The sequence below is a fragment of the Mauremys reevesii genome, linkage group 6, assembly GCF_016161935.1.
Source record: "Mauremys reevesii isolate NIE-2019 linkage group 6, ASM1616193v1, whole genome shotgun sequence".
NCBI classification, from domain to species: Eukaryota; Metazoa; Chordata; order Testudines; family Geoemydidae; genus Mauremys; species Mauremys reevesii.
The window spans coordinates 27,349,134-27,369,187 of NC_052628.1; the positions used below are offsets into that span (position 1 = coordinate 27,349,134).

At 44.5% G+C, this 20,054-nt stretch overlaps 1 protein-coding gene across 1 annotated transcript in view; it reads left to right on the forward strand.

Annotated features, from left to right (window-relative positions):
* Positions 1-3,445: 3,445 nt before the first annotated feature.
* Positions 3,446-20,054, forward strand: part of C7 (complement C7) — a 40,341-nt gene continuing 23,732 nt past the window's right edge. The window contains exons 1-9 of the mRNA XM_039545587.1: positions 3,446-3,698; positions 4,019-4,074; positions 4,786-4,861; positions 5,874-6,015; positions 8,247-8,388; positions 11,486-11,624; positions 14,316-14,450; positions 16,583-16,826; positions 17,580-17,693. Of these exons, the coding sequence (XP_039401521.1) occupies positions 3,693-3,698; positions 4,019-4,074; positions 4,786-4,861; positions 5,874-6,015; positions 8,247-8,388; positions 11,486-11,624; positions 14,316-14,450; positions 16,583-16,826; positions 17,580-17,693 (1,054 nt within the window). The 5' untranslated portion in view covers positions 3,446-3,692. The remainder of the gene's footprint in view (positions 3,699-4,018; positions 4,075-4,785; positions 4,862-5,873; positions 6,016-8,246; positions 8,389-11,485; positions 11,625-14,315; positions 14,451-16,582; positions 16,827-17,579; positions 17,694-20,054) is intronic.

A 20,054-nucleotide genomic window follows, 5' to 3' on the forward strand; every position in this document is an offset into this window, starting at 1 on the left:
CAGGAGGAGATTAATGGCCCTGCACACTTGCATCACCGCAACCTCCACAGTGGACTTCCCAACTCCAAACTGATTCATGACTGACCGGCAGCAGTCTGGAATTGCCAACTTCCACACAGCTTCCACACAGCTGAGATGGCAGGCACAAAGTTTACAGGGGCAGTTGAAAAACAACACACAATGCAGTCAGAAGCCCTGGGAAGCATGAGATGGAGAAAACTCCTTCATGGGGCAGTGATCCCGCCCCCATTAGAACATAAGAACATACAGGGTCAGACCAACGTTCCATCTAGCCCAGTATCCTGTCTTCTGACAGTGGCCAATGCCAGGTGCTTCTGAGGGAATGAACAGAACAAGTGATCCATCCCCTATCGCCCATTCCCAGCTTCTGGCAAACAGAGGCTAAGGATACCATCTCTGCCCATCCTGGCTAATAGTCATCAATGGACCTATCCTCCATGAATTTATCTATTTCTTTTTTTGATGCACCGCATGATGCACTGCAATCCATTCCCAGAACTCCTAGCAGGAAAAGGTTGGCGATTTTAACAGTGAGATTGTTACCCACAGTGCACGGCTCTCTCTGTCGGTGCTACAGCACCAACTGTGGATGTGCTCCGCCATCACAAGGAGCATTGCGTGACCATGCACAAGCAATGTAATTACAGTGGTTTATGATAGTTGCCGTAACTTAAGTTGACTTAACTCCATATTGTGGACATGGCCTTAGTGACAGAAAAAAAGGACAAACTATGACTTTGCAATATTCTTCCATCCTATCAATTAGTTTCAAGGAGAGAAAGTGTATAGACAACAGAGAAGACTGACTTCATTGTGAGATGGTGGGGAGGAAGGAGTTGGAGGGGGTGCTTGTGTAAGCAATGAGTTCAAATTGAATAAGGACCCCAAGTCCTGGATATGAGCTAAGACAAGTAAAATAATAAAGAAACAAGTACCAGGTATCTTCAAACAGTTTAGATCATGTTATCAAAAGGGTTCACCATTAAAGAACCGGAAGAATCTCTGAAGCAGGCTCCTGATATAGCTAAATTGGCTCTGGAACTGTTTTCTTTTAGCAAACAGGTCATCATCATCCCTGACTTAAACAGAGAAACATGACCCCAGATCTAGGAGCAAGGAATAATTAATCTAGGAATCCACATCTAGGCAGAAGGAACGCAGGCCATACCGACAGAATGAGGGACTGTATCCTGGAAAGCAGTGACAGTGAAAAGGATTTAGGGGTCATAGTGGACAATCAGCTCAGTGCAATGATGTGGCAAAAAGGGCTAATGCATTCCTGGGATGCATAAACAGGTGAGTAGGAGTAGGGAGGTGATTTTACCTCCATATGTGGCTTTGGTGAGGCTGATACTGAAATACTGTGTATAGTTCTGGTGTCCTCATTTAAAAAATGCTGCTGAAAAATTAGAGCGAGCACAGAAAAAAGAGCCACAAAATGCCTCATAATAAGAGAGCTCAGTCTGTTTAGTTTGTCAACCTGAGTTCAATCTGTTTAGTTCATCATAAAGAAGGCTGAGAGGTGACTTGATTATAGTATATAAGAATCTTCACAGGGAGAAGATACTGGGTAGTAAAGGGCTCATCAATCTGAGGAGAAAAGCATAACAAGAACCAATGGCTGGTCACTGAAACCAGACAAATTCAAATTAGAAATGAGACACATATTTTTAACACCGAGTGTGATTAACCATTGGAACAAACTATCATGGGAAGTAGTGGATTCTCCAGCTCTTCTTGATATCTTTACATCAAGGCTAGATGCCTTCTTAGAAGATATGTTTTAGCTAAACACAACTTATGCTTTAATCAAACACAAGTTTTTGAGCTGAATGCAGGGGTAAGTGGGTGAAAATTAATGGTCTGTGTCAGGGCTGGCTCCAGGCATCAGCGAACCAAGCAGGTGCTCGGGGCGGTCAATGGAAAGGGGGGTGGCACGTCCTGCTCTTCGGAAGAAATTCGGTAGCGGGTCCCTCAGTCCTTCTCCACCTCTTTGAGCTGCTGCCGAAGTGCTGCCGAAGAGGAAGAGAGGGAGCGAAGGACCCGCCGCTGAATTGCCACAGCAGAATAAAGCGGTGCAATTGAGCTGCCGCTGAAGTGCCGCCGATCGGCTTTTTTTTTTTTTCCCCTCGCTTTACCCCTTGGGGCTGCAGAAAAGCTGGAGCTGGCCTTGTTCTGTGTTATACAGAATGTCAGGCTAGATATCTCAAGGTTCCTTCTGGCTTTAAACTCTGAACCTATGAATCTGCACACAGCCTCCACCTAGTGCAATGCAGAAGTTACTACATCACAGCAAGGACTCCCACTACTCTGTAGAATGTTCATTACCCTCCTGCTGCAGAGTAATACTTCTGAAGAGCAATTGTTTTACCTTTGGATTACACTAGATTGTACAGAATGGTGTGTATCATGCAAAGAATTTCCTGGGAGGAAGAATACCTTCACCCCATCATAAGGACTTTCTCTACTTTTGGTGCAAATTAATAGAAATTTCCCCAGCTGCAACATCTTAATGGTGTTTCTGGATTAGGGGGGGGCAATTCTTGAAGAAGGGAGAGAGCACTGTGGACGAGACGAACGTAGGGAGAAAGTGAGAGGGCATGTAGGGGAAGGAGTAAAATTCTGAGAAAGTGAGAATATCCCAAAGACAGGGGCGGCTCTAGCAATTGCACCGCCCCAAGCAGGGCAGCACGCCGCGGGGGGCGCTCTGGCGGTCGCCAGTCCCGCGGCTCCGGTGGACCTCCTGCAGATGTGCCTGCGGAGAGTCAGCTGGTCCCGCAGCTCCGGTGGAACATCCGCAGGCACACCTGCGGCAGGTCCACCGGAGCCGCCGGACAACCGGACCCTCCGCAAGCACGCCCGCGGGAGGTCCACTGGAGCCGCCTGCCGCCCTCCCAGCGGCATGCCGCCCCAAGCACGCGCTTGGCACGCTGGGGTCTAGAGCCGGCCCTGCCCATACACAAAGGTCCCAGTCCTGCAACTGCCTCCACAAAGACAGCTCCCTGCATGGGGCTCCATTGAAATCAATGAGGCTTTGTGGGGCTACAGGGGCAATTGAAAGATTGAGACCAAAACTTGCATCCAGACCTTGAATACTTGGCCCCGACCTGATTTTTCACAGTAGAAGCTGATGTGTGGAGATGAGGCTTGCTACTGCACATCACCACTAAGGATTTGTGGCCAGAATCTAAACTCAGTCGTACAGTTGTAAACCAGAGTAACTCCATCCACTGAAGAGAGTGAAGTGACTCTTGAGTTTGTGTAACTGAGGTCAGAGCTGGCTTGTGGTCTCTGAAAAGTGAAAGACATTGCACCATAGAAAAAAGGGAGAGAAACTTAGTTTTCTTTCTGTGAGTCCTTCCCATAGTTTCATGCCAGCCCTAGTTAGCATAGCCAAGCCTTGATTTATATGTATATTATTCTGTCTTTAAGACATTGAGCAGCTACAAGAACAGGCTGTTTGTGTCCCAGGAGGTGATTAAATGGGTTAAGATTAAAATTCCTCTGTATTACTCAGTCTTTCTGTGAAAGAAAAGCAAAACAGCAAGGCAGAGTTAGACTCCAGAAGAGCCAGCCAGCCAGACTCCTTCTGCTGCTGACTTGCCTCCTAGTCCCGGAGAAGGTACAGTTCTTCCCTGGGAGTTGCTGGGTATCTGAGCGTTTCTCCTAACATGAAGGTAAGACAATCACTTAGCTAATTTCTACGAGTGAAATGAATTAGATGAAATATTAATTTAAAAAGGAAGATCCCTGGCTGAGAAATGTAATGAGATAAAACTGCAATAAAGTAGACAAACAAGAAAATGTGGTTTGGGTGGCTAATCTGCTGCGTGTTCAGATTTCACATCATTATTAGCAGTGCCATTATTATTTATTTGCATTGGAGTTTGGCTGGAGTGAGGGTTGCCGATCAGGTCCCAAAGCTGACAAAACGCATGCAAAAGAAAAAGCAAAACAAACCGAAAATTAATTAATGTTTTCCCTCCTTCTTGTTCAGGTGTTTGAGTTTTTCCTTCTGGTAGAAGTTACATGTTTCTTTCCAGTTTTTTCTGGGTGAGTATTTATTTGGAATTGTGTATGCTAAAGAATGACTATGAAGTGTTTAATATACTTATATATAAGTGCTTACATAGACGTGGCTGGTCCACACATGGGAAGAGGATTAAAGGAATCTCTTAGCTTGTGCTCCATGACAGTGGAGCCACTTTCCCCATTAGCACTGTCAGTGCCACCAACCACTCCAGTGGTGGTGGGAAGTGTGGTGAGAGGCGGGCTACTGCATCCCTCCCTTCTGTACACACTGGAAGAGCTGGCAAGCTCCAGGGGGAGCACTTCCTGGGAATTGTGCACTTCCTGGGAATTCTGGCTGAGCCTGAGAATTCCACAGGGAGCTCCCACTGCAGTCTGGCCTCCCCGTGATCCCCATGACACAGGGCTGTGCTGTTGACACAATCTGGCTCCCAGTGTATAGTTATGATATGGTCTATGCGAGCATTCAGGACTGAGCGTGTGCCTCCTCAGGGATAGTTTCTCCTGTCTCTCTAGTGGTTAGACAGAAGGATTGGGAGTCAGTTTTATTCTTCTGTGGCAGGATGAGTGAATCTCATTGGTTTCAGTAGGAGCCCAATCAGGCCCCATATTTTTAATCAACATTCATTTAGCTGTGTCTGAAAACTTGGCTCTAATGCTTATGAATGGAGACATTGCAATTCCTTATAATTTGTTTCTGTTTTTTTAATAATTCAAAAAATAATATTGAGGCAGTCCTTCCTCTCCAGTCAATTGCCACTGGAATCCTTATGGCCCTTGGTCTGAATGTGATGGCTGCACTAAGACTCAGGTATAATGCTATTAATGCTTTTTTTCTTTTGCCTTTCTTAACATGCCTTTTTATAATAATTATGGTAGCATTATATCTGTAAGAGTATCAAAAGCCTAAAGCATATGATTTGTGTCCGCAAGGATGCGATATTCTAAGAGCTGACAGTGCAGAAGGAAAGGACATTGATGTTAGGAAGGAGGATAATAATCATAAGCATAACTGACTCAGCAGTTTTCATTTTGGTGATAGTTACAAAAGATGTCCTAGTGGAAATTCAAGTAAACTCTGGTATAGTTCTTCAGCTGATATCTATTGATTTCTATTAGTTTTTATTGGATGACCCAACTGCTCCATTCCATTCCATCCCATTCCTAATAGGAATCAGTAGAAACAAGCTGAAAGTTTTCTTTGTTGGCACTTTCACTCAGGTGAGAGATATTTTTGATTTTTAGATTCCTTATTGCTTCCTTTGATAAGTCATTAATTAGGGATAGGTGGATGGATGGATTCAGCTTTAAAAAGGGCCAGTGTGTACTTTCTCTTAAGACTTGACATGAACCTGAATTTCTTTTGAGATGCAATAAAACTCCAGTTTGTCTAACTTTAGTTTTTGTCATATTCCTTTGCACTTCTTGCTTCCTCTTGGGATCGATGGCTGTTTTATTTTAGTTCTGGCAGGTCAGTTCCAAGAGTGACTGACGCCATTAAAAATGTTCATAAAATGCAAAAAGAGTACAGTATTTTCAACTGGCTCGTACTAGTTGCAGTTGGCGCCTAGATGTTAGAACAGAACAATTGGGTTGATTAGTCTACTAGGGCTAAAAAGAGTAGAATCTTTTCTGTTAAACCATTTTTTATTGATACGTTGTTAGTTTGTAGTAACATGAGGAGTAGTGTCTTTGTTTTCAGGAAACGTAAATAAATGTTTCAATTAATTACAGCAAAGGATTTGTTGTGCTGTCATGAAAGCAGTCTAATATTTCTGCTTTAGGTTTACACTTTCTAAAGGTTTCTATTGATTTGCATTCAGATTCGCAGACGGACAATAGCAGTTTATGGCCAGTATGGGGGAAACCCGTGTGTTGGGAGTGCCTTTGAAACACGACAATGTGTTCCTACCAGAGGATGCCCAACAGAGGAGGGCTGTGGTGATAGGTTCAGGTGCTTTTCAGGTACTTTATTTTACTTTATTTTTCATAACTTTCTGATACTTAAAGTTATGAAGAGGATTATGTAAAGGTGCTTCCTGTTTATCAGACAATCAGTATTATGAGTTAAATAAAATCAAAGGATGAAAGCTCCAGTTTTTACAGGAAAGAAATTCACAGGCCAAAAATCAGACACAGCCTTATTAATCCACTATATAGCCTTGCTGTGGTCCCTTTGTGCATATATGCCTTACCCTACTGACACACTGGAGGGACAGACCCTATCTGTCCTGGCTCTGTGCTGTACCCCGGAAGCGGCCAGCAAGTCTGGTTCCTAGGTGGGGGGGGCCACAGGGCTCCATGCGCTGCCCCAAGCACTGGCTCCGCATTCCCGCTGGCCAGGAACTGCGGCCAATGGGAGCTGCGGAGGCAGTACCTATGGGCAAGAGCAGCACACAGATCCACCTGCAGCACCACCGCCTAGGACCCAGACCTGCTGGCCACTTACGGGGCACAGCATGGAGTCAGGATAGGCAGGAAGCCTGCCTTAGCCCCCCCGCTGTGCCACTGACCGGAGCTGCCAGAGGTAAGCCCATGCCCCCACCCTGAGCCCTAACCCTATGCCCCAGCCCTGAACCTCCCCAAACCTGGAGCCCCCTCCTGCACCCCAAACCCCTCATCCCCAGCCCCACTCCAGAGCCTGCACCCCCAGATGGAGCCCTCACCCCCCCTGCACCCTAACCCCCTGCCCCAGCCCAAAGCCCTTTCCCTCACCCTGAACCCCTCATTTCTGGCCCCACCCCAGAACCCATACCCCCAGTTAGAGCCCTCACCACCTCCCGCACCCCACTCCTCTGCCCCAGCCCAGTGAAAGTGAGTGAGGGTGAGGGAGAGAGAGCCACTGAGAGAGGGGGAATGTAGTGAGTGGAGGGCAGGGCCTCAGGGAAGGGCTGGGGCAAGGGGTATGGCCTTGGGGAAGGGGCAGGGCTAGAGTTTTTGGTTTTGTGCAATTAGAAAGCTGGCAACCCTATTGCCAAGTCAACCAATTTTGTGAGATCCCTTTGTAACTCTTCACAGTCTGTTTTTGACTTAACTATCTTGAGTAATTTTGTATCATCTGCAAACTTTGGCACCTCACTGTTTACCCCCTTTTGCAGATCACTTATGAATATGTTGAACAGCACTGATCCCAGACCAGTACAGACCCCTGGGGACACCTCTATTGACTTCTCTCCATTCTGAAAATGGGCTATTTATTCCTACCCTTTGTTTCCTGTCTTTTAACTGGAGTGCCTGGGAATGCTTTCAGGATCATCTAATGATCCTTAATTTAATTTAATGACAAGCCTTTTGTTATCTTAATCACCCTGCCTCTGTTTATAAACAAACTCCCTGCACCAAGGGCCTAAGTCATTAGTAGCCCAGAACTCATCACATTCCACACTCAAGCTCTGACTCCTGGGTGCTGCTGGGTCCTTGCCCCCCGGCAGGCAATTGGGGAGGGGCATGTGATGCTTCGGGCCCCACCTCCATGCGTCTCCCCTGCCCGCTATATTATTGTACATGATCACATACTATTAAGACACCAGCACTCCTGTATGCCCACTGTTCACTGTTCAGCCTGCACACGGAGGGCCAAATTTTGCTCCTAGTTACATCAGAATAAATTGAATGATGGATTTTCTGTGTTATAATTGCATAGTTCACAACCACTGGCCAATCAGCACACTGAATGAGTTAGGGGTGGTGTGGAAATGATGAGCCCAATTCTCCCCTCTTACACCAGTGTAAATCAGGAGTAACTCACCTGCCATCAGTGGAGTTACAATGGAGTAAAACTGGTCTAAAGCAGAGAAGAATCAGGCCCAATAGATGATCATGTAATTAAAGGCGCATTCTAGTGTATATACTCCAGCAACCCTAGCTATATGTTTAAAGCATGTGCTGCAATGCCCTCAGTTCAATTTAAGTGTCATTTTTTAGAGACCTAGTGTTGCTTTTTGACTATTGCCAAAAACAGAATTTGAACCCTGGTCTTCCAGTGATATATCGGTCACAGAGGCAGGCCCCTGAGTCCGAGTTTTTTCTTGAGTTTCCATAATTTTTCTTAAAGCTTGTTTTTAATTAGAACTACACAAAATGAGAATGTGTGATTAAATCGGCTAATTAACACACTTTAATTTTAGCTGCTGTGTATCCAGATGGACAAACATGTTTCCCCCTTTCCCTGAGATTTTTTTTTGTTTTGGTTTTAGGTCAATGCATTAGCAAATCTCTGGTGTGCAATGGAGACCAGGATTGTGAGGAAGACGGTGCTGATGAGGATCGGTGTGAAGAGAGCAGACCGGCTTGTGACATTGATAAAATGCCTCCTAATGCAGAACTTACAGGAGCTGGGTAAGCTTCTCTGCAGATCTCATCTTGCCTGTTACATCAATATCTGTGCTAGTTTAAGTTGTATTTTTGTAGCATTTTACAACAAATCTTGGCCTCTAGTTAACCTGCTCACATGCCTCAGAGGGATCAGCTCCAGATCTCAAGACTATTATTTTTACTATTGTATTATTTGTGTTAACCTTGGTGCTAGGAGTCACAGTCATGGACCAGGACTCCATTGTGCTAGGTGCTGGACAAACAGCTGCACTAAAGAAAAGTCTCCTTTCGATAGAGTAGAATTAGGGCTTACAGTCTCTGTAGAGGGCATTCATTAAAGTGTAACACATCCTTTAACAATTGTTTCTGAGCAGGCATTCCACCTAACAGAAGGCAGCAATGCACATGTACTGTGTATAGCACATTACAACCTCTTTCTCGCTCCCGTCTGCCAATTTAGATAGATTAAACAGATGATTGAAGGACTTCATAGCTTTGCCATATGTTCATTATGGGTGTGAAATTTTCTGCTCAGATACACACATATAACTTCCATTGACTTCAAACAGAGATATGATTGCAGAATTTGGCCCTATGAGCTGAAATTTTATACTTTTATTTTATAAAAGAGCTTAGTTCTTCCCTGACTTGCACTTTGAGTAGTCATTGACACCTGTGTCCTGCTTATATAAAATGCACCCAAATCAAAACGGTAGCATTTTATAATGACTTTGTATAAGTGTGATGATTAAACAAGGTGCATGGTGGTGGAGATTCAGGCCTAAGATCTCAATATAGGTATAATTTTTGGACAAGATTCACTACTATGATCTGGCTGCTGTGCTCTGGCTCCACTAATACAAAGCAGCTGGGAACCTGTTTTAACTGGGTTTATAGCTGTCTTGCATCACAGAAGCATCTTAAACCAGCCAGAGTATAACTATGAATCTGGCCTTTTGATTTTGAACAATGATTTGAAACATTTGCACTTCTGCAACTTAAACACATCTTTTTAATTTGAAATGAAATGTTTTTTTTTCTATTAAGAAGATGACCAGAAACTGAGAGTTTTAACATATTTGGCTCTAGATGCTTTATTTATTTAAAACATTAAAGGTTTTAATAGTAGCTTAATCATCAAAAGTACATTAATGTTTAATATTTAAACATGTTCACCTAGAAGATCCATGTCAGATGCCTGGAGTAAGCAGTAAAAACACTTTGGTACCATTGAATATTTTTAACCCTTCACAGTCTGGGTCCCCAGCTTAGCCAATATCATTTTCAAAGCAAATCAATAAATTGTTTGGTGGTGTATCTATTGGGTTTCTGGGAAACGGGGCGGGCAAAGCCCGCCCCATGCTAACGGATCCCCCCCCAGCCTAAGGGGAGGTTCCACAGGGCCTCAGAAACCCACTAAGTGCGGGGGACAACTAATAAAAGAACAGGGACAGGAGTGCGGTCAAAGGGTCATAAGAAGGGAGCCTGATGGGGACACCGTGCAGAGAACCCCGGACAGCGCCCACTGCTCCTCGAAGGCATCAAGGGAGCCAGCGGACGCCGCCCAGAGGAACTCTGCCCGGAGACGTGAACGGACTAAGGATCGGAAACAAGCCCCACAGTCGCAGGAGTCTCCATTGGCCAACCGCCTCTCCCTGGTTGCGTAGATGGCCATCTTAGCCAGAGCGAGGAGGAGGTTGACCAGGAGGTCCCGCGACTTCGTGGGGCCACGGATAGGGAGTGCATGGAGAAGGAGGTGGGGGGAAAAGTGCAGCCAGAAATGCAATAGGATATTGGTGAGGAGCCAGTATAGGGGCTGCAGCCTGGCGCACTCTATGTAAACGTGCGCCAGGGTCTCCCTCATGCCGCAGAAGGGGCAGGTGTCTGGGACAGGGGTAAACCGCGCCAAGTACACGCCCGTGTTCACGGCCCCATGAAGGAGCCACCAACTGATATCCCCGACGGGCCTTGGGACCAGGGTGGAGTACAGGCTGGCCCACCGGCGCTCCTCACCCTCCAGAGGTGGCAGGAGATCCCGCCACTTGGTGTCGGGGCAGGACACGAGGGTGAGGAAGTGAAGGGTGTGGAGCACGAGCGCGTAGAGATGCTTCCTGGGCGCGGTTTGGAAACGGACCGGCTGCAGATTGTGCAGCCGGCTTGCGGTGAAGGGGCGGGGGGGCCGGTTGGGTCCACGGGGCAGGGAAATGAAATGTTGCAAACTAGTTGTCTATAACCAGGATAGGTTATAGACCAGTTTCTACAGGCATAGCAACAGCAGTTACTTTTTCCTTAAGGAATACTGCTATGCAATAGCATTGTGGATCTACACTCTTTAATGACCTCAGCTACATAGACAGAAGTATTAGCATAACAAAATGATTATCTTTAACTTGTTTAATGTAGCCCTATCGCCTTGAGAATGATCTTAGCTCAGATGGAGTAAAGGGGAGTTTTGGTAATGGATTGGGCATTTTGCAGATATAGCTAAACATAAGCAGTTGCCATGGATATAAATAAAATGGCATTAGCAGCTTCTCGGCTCTCTGAGCTAAGAGGTGAAACATTATCTAAAAGTTGTATCTGGGTAAGAGGGGTAAAAACATTATCTAAGTTGTAGTCATTGCTGACACAATTAAGAATGGCATTTTACTTTCCATACTCTAGTATGTATGTGCGGCACTTTTATGCCCACCAGGAGTCTATAATATAGTGTCCTATTTTCTTATGTAATGGCTTGTCTACATGGTGAGTTAGCACATAGCAAGCCAGGGTGTAAATCAACAGGGCATTAGCTTGCTGCACACTAACTCACCATGTGGACTCTGCTGCAGTGCACTAAAAATTCCGTTGTACATTTTGGCATACTCTCATTTCAAACATCAGTACATCAGTGCTCACTATGGAACTTTTAGTGCACGGTAGCAGTGTCTGCATAGGCGGCTAGTGCACTGTAGATTCCCTCTCTGGCTTGCTGTGCACTAACTTGCTGACTACACAGGAAGTCCTTTTTTGATTGTTATATGCAGATGTAACTTTTTGTAGTTTTATCATCCTGTCAACCATGCATTCTTCTCAGTGACTCTGCTGCCTTACGCTATCGTTTGTATTTTCTCTCTTGCAGCTTTGATGCCATTTCTGGTGAGACTAGGGGAAGAGTGATTCATACTAAAAGTTTTGGTGGACAGTGCAGAAAGGTGTTTAGTGGTGATCAGAGAGAATACTACAGACTGAGTGAAAGCCTTCTTACCTACACATTCCAAGTATGTTTGCTATACTATAGCCTTGTTTTTAGAGTCATATTTAGACCTGGGAGAATAATGTGAAACGTGAAAGGTTTCATGAGGGTGGCAAGCTTCCTGGAAAGAGTTCCTTGTGGCAAACATGCACTCAGCCAGCCCCAGCTGTCTGGTTTGCTGGTTCAGTTAGATGGTGGCTCCTTCACCTGGCCAGCCTCCAAGGGGAAGTCCAAGGTTTTCACCTTATGTGCCCCTAGGCACAGCATCTTCAGTGCCCCCCCTGCCTACAGCTGACCTTCATGTTGCACACAGTTTTAGAGAGGTAAGGTGCCCCTAGAATGCTGGTACCCCTAGGCACGTGCCTACCTAATTGCCTTCTATGATGAGATAGCTGGCTCTCTGGATGAGGGGAAAGCAGTGGACATGTTATTCCTTGACTTTAGCAAAGCTTTTGATAAGGTCTCCCACAGTATTCTTGCCAGGAAGTTAAAGACGTATGGGCTGGATGAGTGGACTATAAGGTGGATAGAAAGCTGGCTAGATCATCAGGCTCAAAGGTTAGTGATCAATGGCTCCATGTCTAGTTGGCAGCCGGTATCAAGTAGAGTGCCCCAAGGATCAGTCCTGGGGCTGGTTTTGTTCAATATCTTCATTAATGATCTGGAGGATGGCATGGATTGCACTCTCAGCAAGTTTGCAGATTCCACTAAACTGGGAGGAGTGGTAGATATGCTGGAGGGTAGGGATAGGATACAGAGGGACCTAGACAAATTAGAGGATTGGGCCAAAAGAAATCTGCACTTAGGACAGAAGAATCCCATGCACTGCTACAGACTAGGGACCGAATGGCTAGGCAGCAGTTCTGCAGAAAAGGACCTAGGGGTTACAGTGGATGAGAAGCTGGATATGAGTCAACAGTGTGCCCTTGTTGCCAAGAAGGCTAACAGCATTTTGGGCTATATAAGTAGGAGCATTGCCAGCAGATCAAGGGACATGATCATTCCCCTCTATTCGGCATTGGTGAGGTCTCATCTGGAGTACTGTGTCCAGTTTTGGGCCCCACACTACAAGAAGGATGTGGAAAAATTGGAAAGAGTCCAGCGGAGGGCAACAAAAATTATTAGGGGGCTGGAGCACATGACTTATGAGAAGAGGCTGAGGGAACTGGTTTTATTTAGTCTGCAGAAGAAAAGAATGGGGGGGGGGGATTTGATAGCTGCTTTCAAGTACCTGAAAGAGGGTTCCAAAGAGGATGGATCTAGACTGTTCTCAGTGGTAGCAGATGACAGAACAAGGAGTAATGGTCTCAAGTTGCAGTGGGGGAGGTTTAGGTTGGATATTAGAAAAATCTTTTTCACTAGCAGGGTGGTGAAGCACTGGAATGGGTTACCTAGGGAGGTGGTGGAATCTCCTTCCTTAGAGGTTTTTAAGGTCAGACTTGACAAAGTCCTGGCTGGGATGATTTAGTTGGGGATTGGTCCTGCTTTGAGCAGGAGGTTGGACTAGATGGCCTCCTGAGGTCCCTTCCAACCCTGATATTCTATGATTCTATTGTGCCTAATTGGAAATCTGGCCCTGGGGAAGTCAATACTCAGTACCTCTCACAAGATTAAATCCAGAGAGAGGAGAAGTCAACACTATTGAACTGAACTGAGCTGGGTAACTGTTTCCTGAACAGGCCATGCATTTAAGGAACAGGATTGCCAACAGCAAAAAAAATAGTGTTGGAGACTATGTGCCAGCTCCTCAGCTGGTGATATTTGGCATAGCTCTGTCAATCAATGGAGTTATGCCAAGTTACACCAGAATTAAATACCTATCTCATAGAACTAGAAGGGATCTTGAAAGGTCATTGAGTCCAGTCCCCTGCCTTCACAGCAGGACTAAGTACTGTCACATTTTTGCCCCAGATCCCTAAATGGCCCCCTCAAGGATGGAGCTCACAATCCTGGGTTTAGCAGACCAGTGCTCAAACCACTGAGCTATCCCTCCCCCTCTAGCTCATGTGTCTACTTAGGGTTAAGTTTATCTCTTCCCAGAAAATTGTATATATGTTTATTAGTTTTAATGTTAAGTGGAGGATTTATCACTAGAAGAAAGGAACAGAACCCTGAATGTTATTGCTTAGATCAAGGTCTTGATCCTATGCACCCTTTATTTCAATTGAAACATTGCGTGCCCATGGAATGTGTTCAACTCATTGAGGGCTTCAGAGAGAAGATTATAACCAAATAATGGCTTAAAGTTAAGCATGTGCATAAACGTTTGCAAGATGAGGGCCAAAGTGTGGTAGACGTAGTCTTCATCTCTCAGGGTCAGATCTTTACTGAGTACAGAGGTCTGTCCTCACTTGGTTTTCTCTGAGCATGAGCAGCTAATGCACCTGCTCATTCTTTAGAAGTATAGCATACATACGCTTCTTAGGACATTTGCAGAGACATATTACATCCCTTTCAGAGGTATGCTTTGTTCATTGTCATATCATTAATGGACTTGATCCTGCTCCCATTGACGTCAGTGGGAATTGGGTCAGTCCTTAAATCCACTGCCATACTACTGCTATGTTTGTATAAAGATGTTTGCTTTGTCCTATATTCATACACTATCTAGAATGTATTCAACCCACAGAAATCTTCCTAGTCTCTCTGTGCCAGGAAGTGCATGTGCTACTAACACCCATTCATAAAGGACTGCATTTTCCTGCATTTTTTCTAGGTGAAAATTCAGAATGATTTTAGTTATGAGTTTTACAACAGTAGCTGGTCTTATATGAAACACACAGTGCACGATGTACGATCAAACAGTGGCCATTACTATTCACAAAATACACAGGAGAAAAGCAGCAAAAAGGTATGTATAAGTTGTCTTTTTGGCTTAGAATTTCCCACGAACGATTAAAATTTTACTTCCTTCAATGCTGTTTTATAATTTGAACATCTCCATGACAATTTTTTTGTTTTATCCTGTTAGTTTTGGTGCAACTTAGACAAAACAAACAATCTGTACAAAGATCTGTACAAAGAGGTCACTAGATGGGGTTATGTTAGTTCATTTTTTAACATTGTAATTGCTTATTATCTATTCATTTGATTTATTGGCTGCTTTTGCTATAAGGAAAGAAAGACACTGGCTAATAACTGAATAATATTGTCCATGCTGATAATTTTCTTCTGAACAGTTCATTTAAATGTTGTTTTCTCTTTGCCTTTTTTATTACATTCCTCAGTGTTTAGAGGCAACTTAAAAAAAAAATTACAATGAGGGGTTAAAATTTGTTTTCCTATCCACAAGAAAAATTGTATTTCAGAATTGAACTCTATAAAGAAGTAGGTAAAGTTCTCAGTAAAGTACCTTTGTCTCCACTGTGCCTATAATTTTGAGTTAACTAAAAACAAGTATTAATTCAATAATTTGAGTGCTTCCTGTTTATGAGGTAATATTAGTATCTTGGGCTAAATAAACTCAGAGGCTGAAGGCTAATATGTTTTTAGCTCATAATATGATTGCCACCTGTAGCACGGCAGACTCACCCCTGCGGCACCTCCTGCTGGTCGTCCTCGGGAATTAGTTCACTTCCAGCCAGGAGCGCCCTCTGCAGGCCGGTGATCCACCTATCCTCTTGGCCCCCATCTCCCTCCCTGGACTCCGGTACCCTTTTAACTGGGGTGCTGCCCTCTGGCAGTACCCCACCACTCTGGGTCTCCCCTCCCTGGGGAACCCCAAACCCACTATCCCCACTTTGCCTCAGTTTTGGCTATTGCCCAATCTCCATCTAGCCCCCGTTCACTGGGGCAGACTGCAGTATCAGCCAGTCATCATAGGCAAAGGGGTTTGGACCTGCTGCCTCTGCCTACCCCGGGCTGCCCTTTTGCAACCCCAGTACCCAGCTGGCCTTACCCTAGGCCTGCAGCCTGGGGCAGTTTCCAGGCCAGAGCTCCCCAGCTCCTCTTGCCTTCCCCCAGCCCTACTCCACCTTGGGCACCCAGGTACACTCTCTAGCAGCCAGGCCCTTCTCCCTGTAAAGGCAGAGAGAGACTGGTTGCTCCTGGCTTCCCTGGCCTGATTAGGGTGTGGCCCAGCTGCGGCCACTTCCCCAATCAGCCCAGCTCTTAGACCTGTAGCTTTTAAGCCCTTTTTGCCCCAGCCACAGCCCTCTCCTGGGCTGTTTTAAGCCCCGAAGGACACCACCCCGCTACACCACCAAATTGACAGAAACTACCCTTCTGTTGTTAGTACATTGAAATGTGTACACTGATTACATATGTTGAGACTTACAGTAAATAAGTTCAAAATAATGCTTATTTTTTAACTGGAAGAAAAGCTGAGAAGACCATATTTATTGTGGGCATGTGTCTGAGAAGCTATCACAAAGACAAGAGTGAGTGGGGAACTTATAAAGAAAAGGGTTCTCCAGACCAGTCAGGAGAGAATTTTCTGGTGCCTCAGTTTCCCTTTTGCTGAACTGCAGTACCTTTGTCTCCAGCCTGGCTCATTAATCAGGCTCTGCCAGGCTCCTAATGCCTGACAACCACCATTAAGTTTTATACAGGAATATGCATTCGCCTATTTGTCCTTTTGAAGCTTTTTTGGGAGGTGGAGAGTGAAGGAAGAATGCTGCAGTTATTAAAAAGGAAAAAAATAGTGATTTTGTCTACCTCCCACACTATTCATATCACATTCACTCAGATGGTCCTATCACACGAAACAGGAAACCGTTAAATCCGGAGGAAGAACAGAATCTCAAAGGGAAAAACAAAACAAAACAAAAATCCAGTCTCTTAAAGAAACAGACCACCTTATCACAAGAGCCATACAGAAATGATAAGTCCTGAGGACAGGAGAGAATCAGAATGCAGGGGTAACATACTGAACAGTTGTAGAAACTATTGTCCATTAGCAAGTTCAGGATCCTGATGAGCTGATTGGCAGAAGCCATTCCATTTTTAAATAGCTCTATGACTGATTTATTTTCATCCTCTTAGAGTAACCACTTCATGGTTGTTGAGAATCATGTGGAAGTTGCTCAATTCATTAATAACAACCCAGAATTTCTAACTCTTACGGAGCCATTCTGGAAAGAGCTTGCCAACCTTCCTGCTGTCTATGAATATAGTGCATATCGAAGATTAATTGAACATTTTGGAACTCACTTCCTGCACTCTGGATCTCTGGGAGGACATTACAAAGTTCTCTTTTATATGGATACTGAAAAAATCAAAGCAGAAGGTAGAGTACTGGAGCATTTGTTACAATGAACCAAGCGAATGAACAAGTGAAGAAACTCCTCCCTAGATCCTCCCAGCTAACAAATAAAACAAAAATAAAGAGACTGCTTTCTCACCAGTCAGTTGCCGTAGACTCTCCTTATCAATAATAAACTAGAGGTGGGCTCCAGGCACTATCTTTAGATCCCGATCTGGGTGTTGAACATTCAAAGTTCAGGGAGATTTGGATTTGGGGTTCAGCGTATTATACATTTGGTTCCACACGTTATAAACTTAAAGGGCCATTTGAAAAATTTGGATCCCAATCTTGGTTTGGCTTTTGATCAGCCCCAAAGTTCAGAGGTGTTTGGATACGAGGTGTGAGTAAAGTCCATCTCTAGCAAAGGCAGAACAAAATAAAAATAAATAAAGGGCAAAACTGCACATATGGTGATACTCAAACACACAACCACAGCTGGAAGGGCAGGGGTGGGGTGAGAAAAAGGATAAATCAGAAAAAAGGAAATAAAATATCAGGCAAACACATCATTCAGCCCTCTGCCAGTATCCTTAGGTGTCGCTCTTGGATAGCTACTGGTTACTGGTAACCCTTAGCATGGGATCTGCTTTGTAGTTGTCCCCTCCTGCAAGAAAATGTTGCAGTTGTTCTATTCCTAAAGTGGGCCCTCAGTCAATGGGAGCCTCACACATGAATCCAAAAGCAGAAATTAATTTTCAGCCTACTGTCAAGGTGACTGGATCTATTTTTTTCCAGGTTTGAGTATTACAGACATGTTCAAATGTTCATCATCAGGTTGGAACTTATTCATCGTAAGAAAGAAAAAGACTACCTGCTCAAAACTGGATGAGCTATTAAAATCCTCTTCAGGTAAATGATTCCACGGCACAGAGATTTCTTGCACTGCAGGATATGTCAGAATGGGTTACGTGTGGGAGGTCAATAAAACAGAAGGGCTTTTTGGATGTAGTTGAACCCTGACTATCTGAATGGAATTGCAGGGAACATATATGCATAAACAGGTTTCAGATAAGAGGGACTGAGTTTTCATTGTAAATGATGCATATCTGGTGACATAATTGAGATTTCAGATATAAGTGGGTTAACATTTGAGGAGCTTGGAAAAGATATCACAATTGTCAAAATATTGTGTAAATTGGTGGAATGAGCAGAAAAAACAAATACAAACCAGTCCCTTTCATCCCTTTGGTCACTAGGTCAATCCTGGCTGGTGCTGAGCTCCAGTAGGAATGGCAAGTGCTCAGCATCTCTCAGGACAGGATAATAGGGTACTAGCCACCATGGATTTGTCAAGAATAAATCATACCTCCCAACCCAATTTCCTTCTTTGACACGGTTACTGACCTAGTGGATAGGGGAAAGGCGGTAGATGTGATATGCCTTGATTTTAGTAAGGCTTTTGACACAATCCCCAGGATGTTCACATATGGTCTAGATTACATTACTATAAGGTGGGTGCAAAACTGGTTGAAAGACGATATTCAAAGTGGAGATATCAATTTTTCATGTCAAACTGGGGAGACCTATCTATTGGGATCCCGCAGGGGTAGTCCTGGGTCCTGTACTAGTTAATATTTTCATTAATGTCTTGTAACAGAATGGAGAGTATCCTTATAAAATTTGTGGATGACACCAAGCCAAGACGGTTCACAAGCACTTTGAAGGACAGGATGAGAATTCAACATGATCTTGACAAATTAGAGAATTGGCCTAAAATCAACAGGATGAAATTCAATAAAGCCAAGTGCCAGCTACTACACTTGGAAGGAAAAATCAAATGCACAAATACAAAATGGGGAATAATTGGCTAGGCAGTAGCTGAAAAGAATATGGGGGTTCTAGTGGATCACAAATTGAAAATGAGCCAATAATGTGATGCAGTTGTGGAAAAAGCTAATATTCTGGGGTGTATTAACAGGAGTTTTGTATGTAAGACATGGGGGGTAATTTACCCTCTCTACTTGGCACTGATGAGTCCTCATCTGGAGAATTGTGTCCAGTTTTGGGTGCCATACTTTAGGAAAGATGTGGACAAATTGGAGAGAGTCCAGAGGAGAGCAACAAAAATGATAAAGGTTTAGAAAACCCAACCTGTGAGGACAGGTTAAAAAAACCCTGGGCTTATTTAGTCTTGAGAAAAGAAGACGGGGAGGGGGAGTATCTAATAACAGTCTCCAAATATGTTAAGGGCTGTTATAAAGAGGACTGAAGCTAGGCCAAGAAGTAATTGGCTTTATCTCCAGCAAGGCAGATTTAGGTTAGATATTAGGAAAAAATTCTAACGATAAGGGCAGTTAAACTCTGGAATATGTTTCCAACGGAGGGTGTGGAAGCCTTGTCACTGGAAGTATTTAAGAGCAGGTTGGACAAACACCTGTTAGGGATGGCCTAGGTTTACATGGTCTTGCTTCAGTGCAGGGGGCTGGACTAGAAGTTTTCTCAAGGTCCCTTCCAGCCCTACCTAGCTATGATTTTATGACAGCTGTTCCCAGCCTGACTTGATTAGAGCCCACCTTGTGGTAGATTTGTGGATAGCCTCTCTTCCACATCCCTTGAGCCATACTCATTCACAGTTGCCACGGCCCAGATCCACAAAGGTACTTAGAAGACTAAGTCCCAGGTGTATGCACCAGTGTGATCAACAAACCTTCTGGCTGGCTGCCACCTAGTTCTGTAAGTGCTTAATTCACTTGGCCCTAAATTTCTACTGTAACAGTTCCATAAGTGCCTCTGGGTGCACTAATGTCTTACTCTAGGCATCTGGACATCTACCTGTTGCCCCAGTGAGATTCACAAAGTAGGGGAAGGTAGGTAGAGAAGTGCCTATCTCACTGGGATCCAATCTGGTAGGCATGCGCCGAGGCTGCCCACCAGAGTGGGTCCCACTCAAAATCTGGGGAGGAGAAAGAGGAATGGTGATGGGGTGCTAACCGTATAACTTTTAGTCCAACTTGCCATTGGGCTAAAAGTTATAAAGTGGGCACCATCAGCACCATTTCCACCTCCTCGCATCTTTACTCACAACAGCATTTCTGCTGCAAGGAGTTGGAATGATTCCACTGCCATGCTGCTTTCCCGATCAGCACTTCTCCCCTAGTCAGATCCTCCCACAGTTGGGAAACACCATTTCAGGATTTGGCCCGCTATTACCATTCTAGGATACATGTGCTATATTACTTAAATTCTCTACTGATATGTCCTTTAATTTCT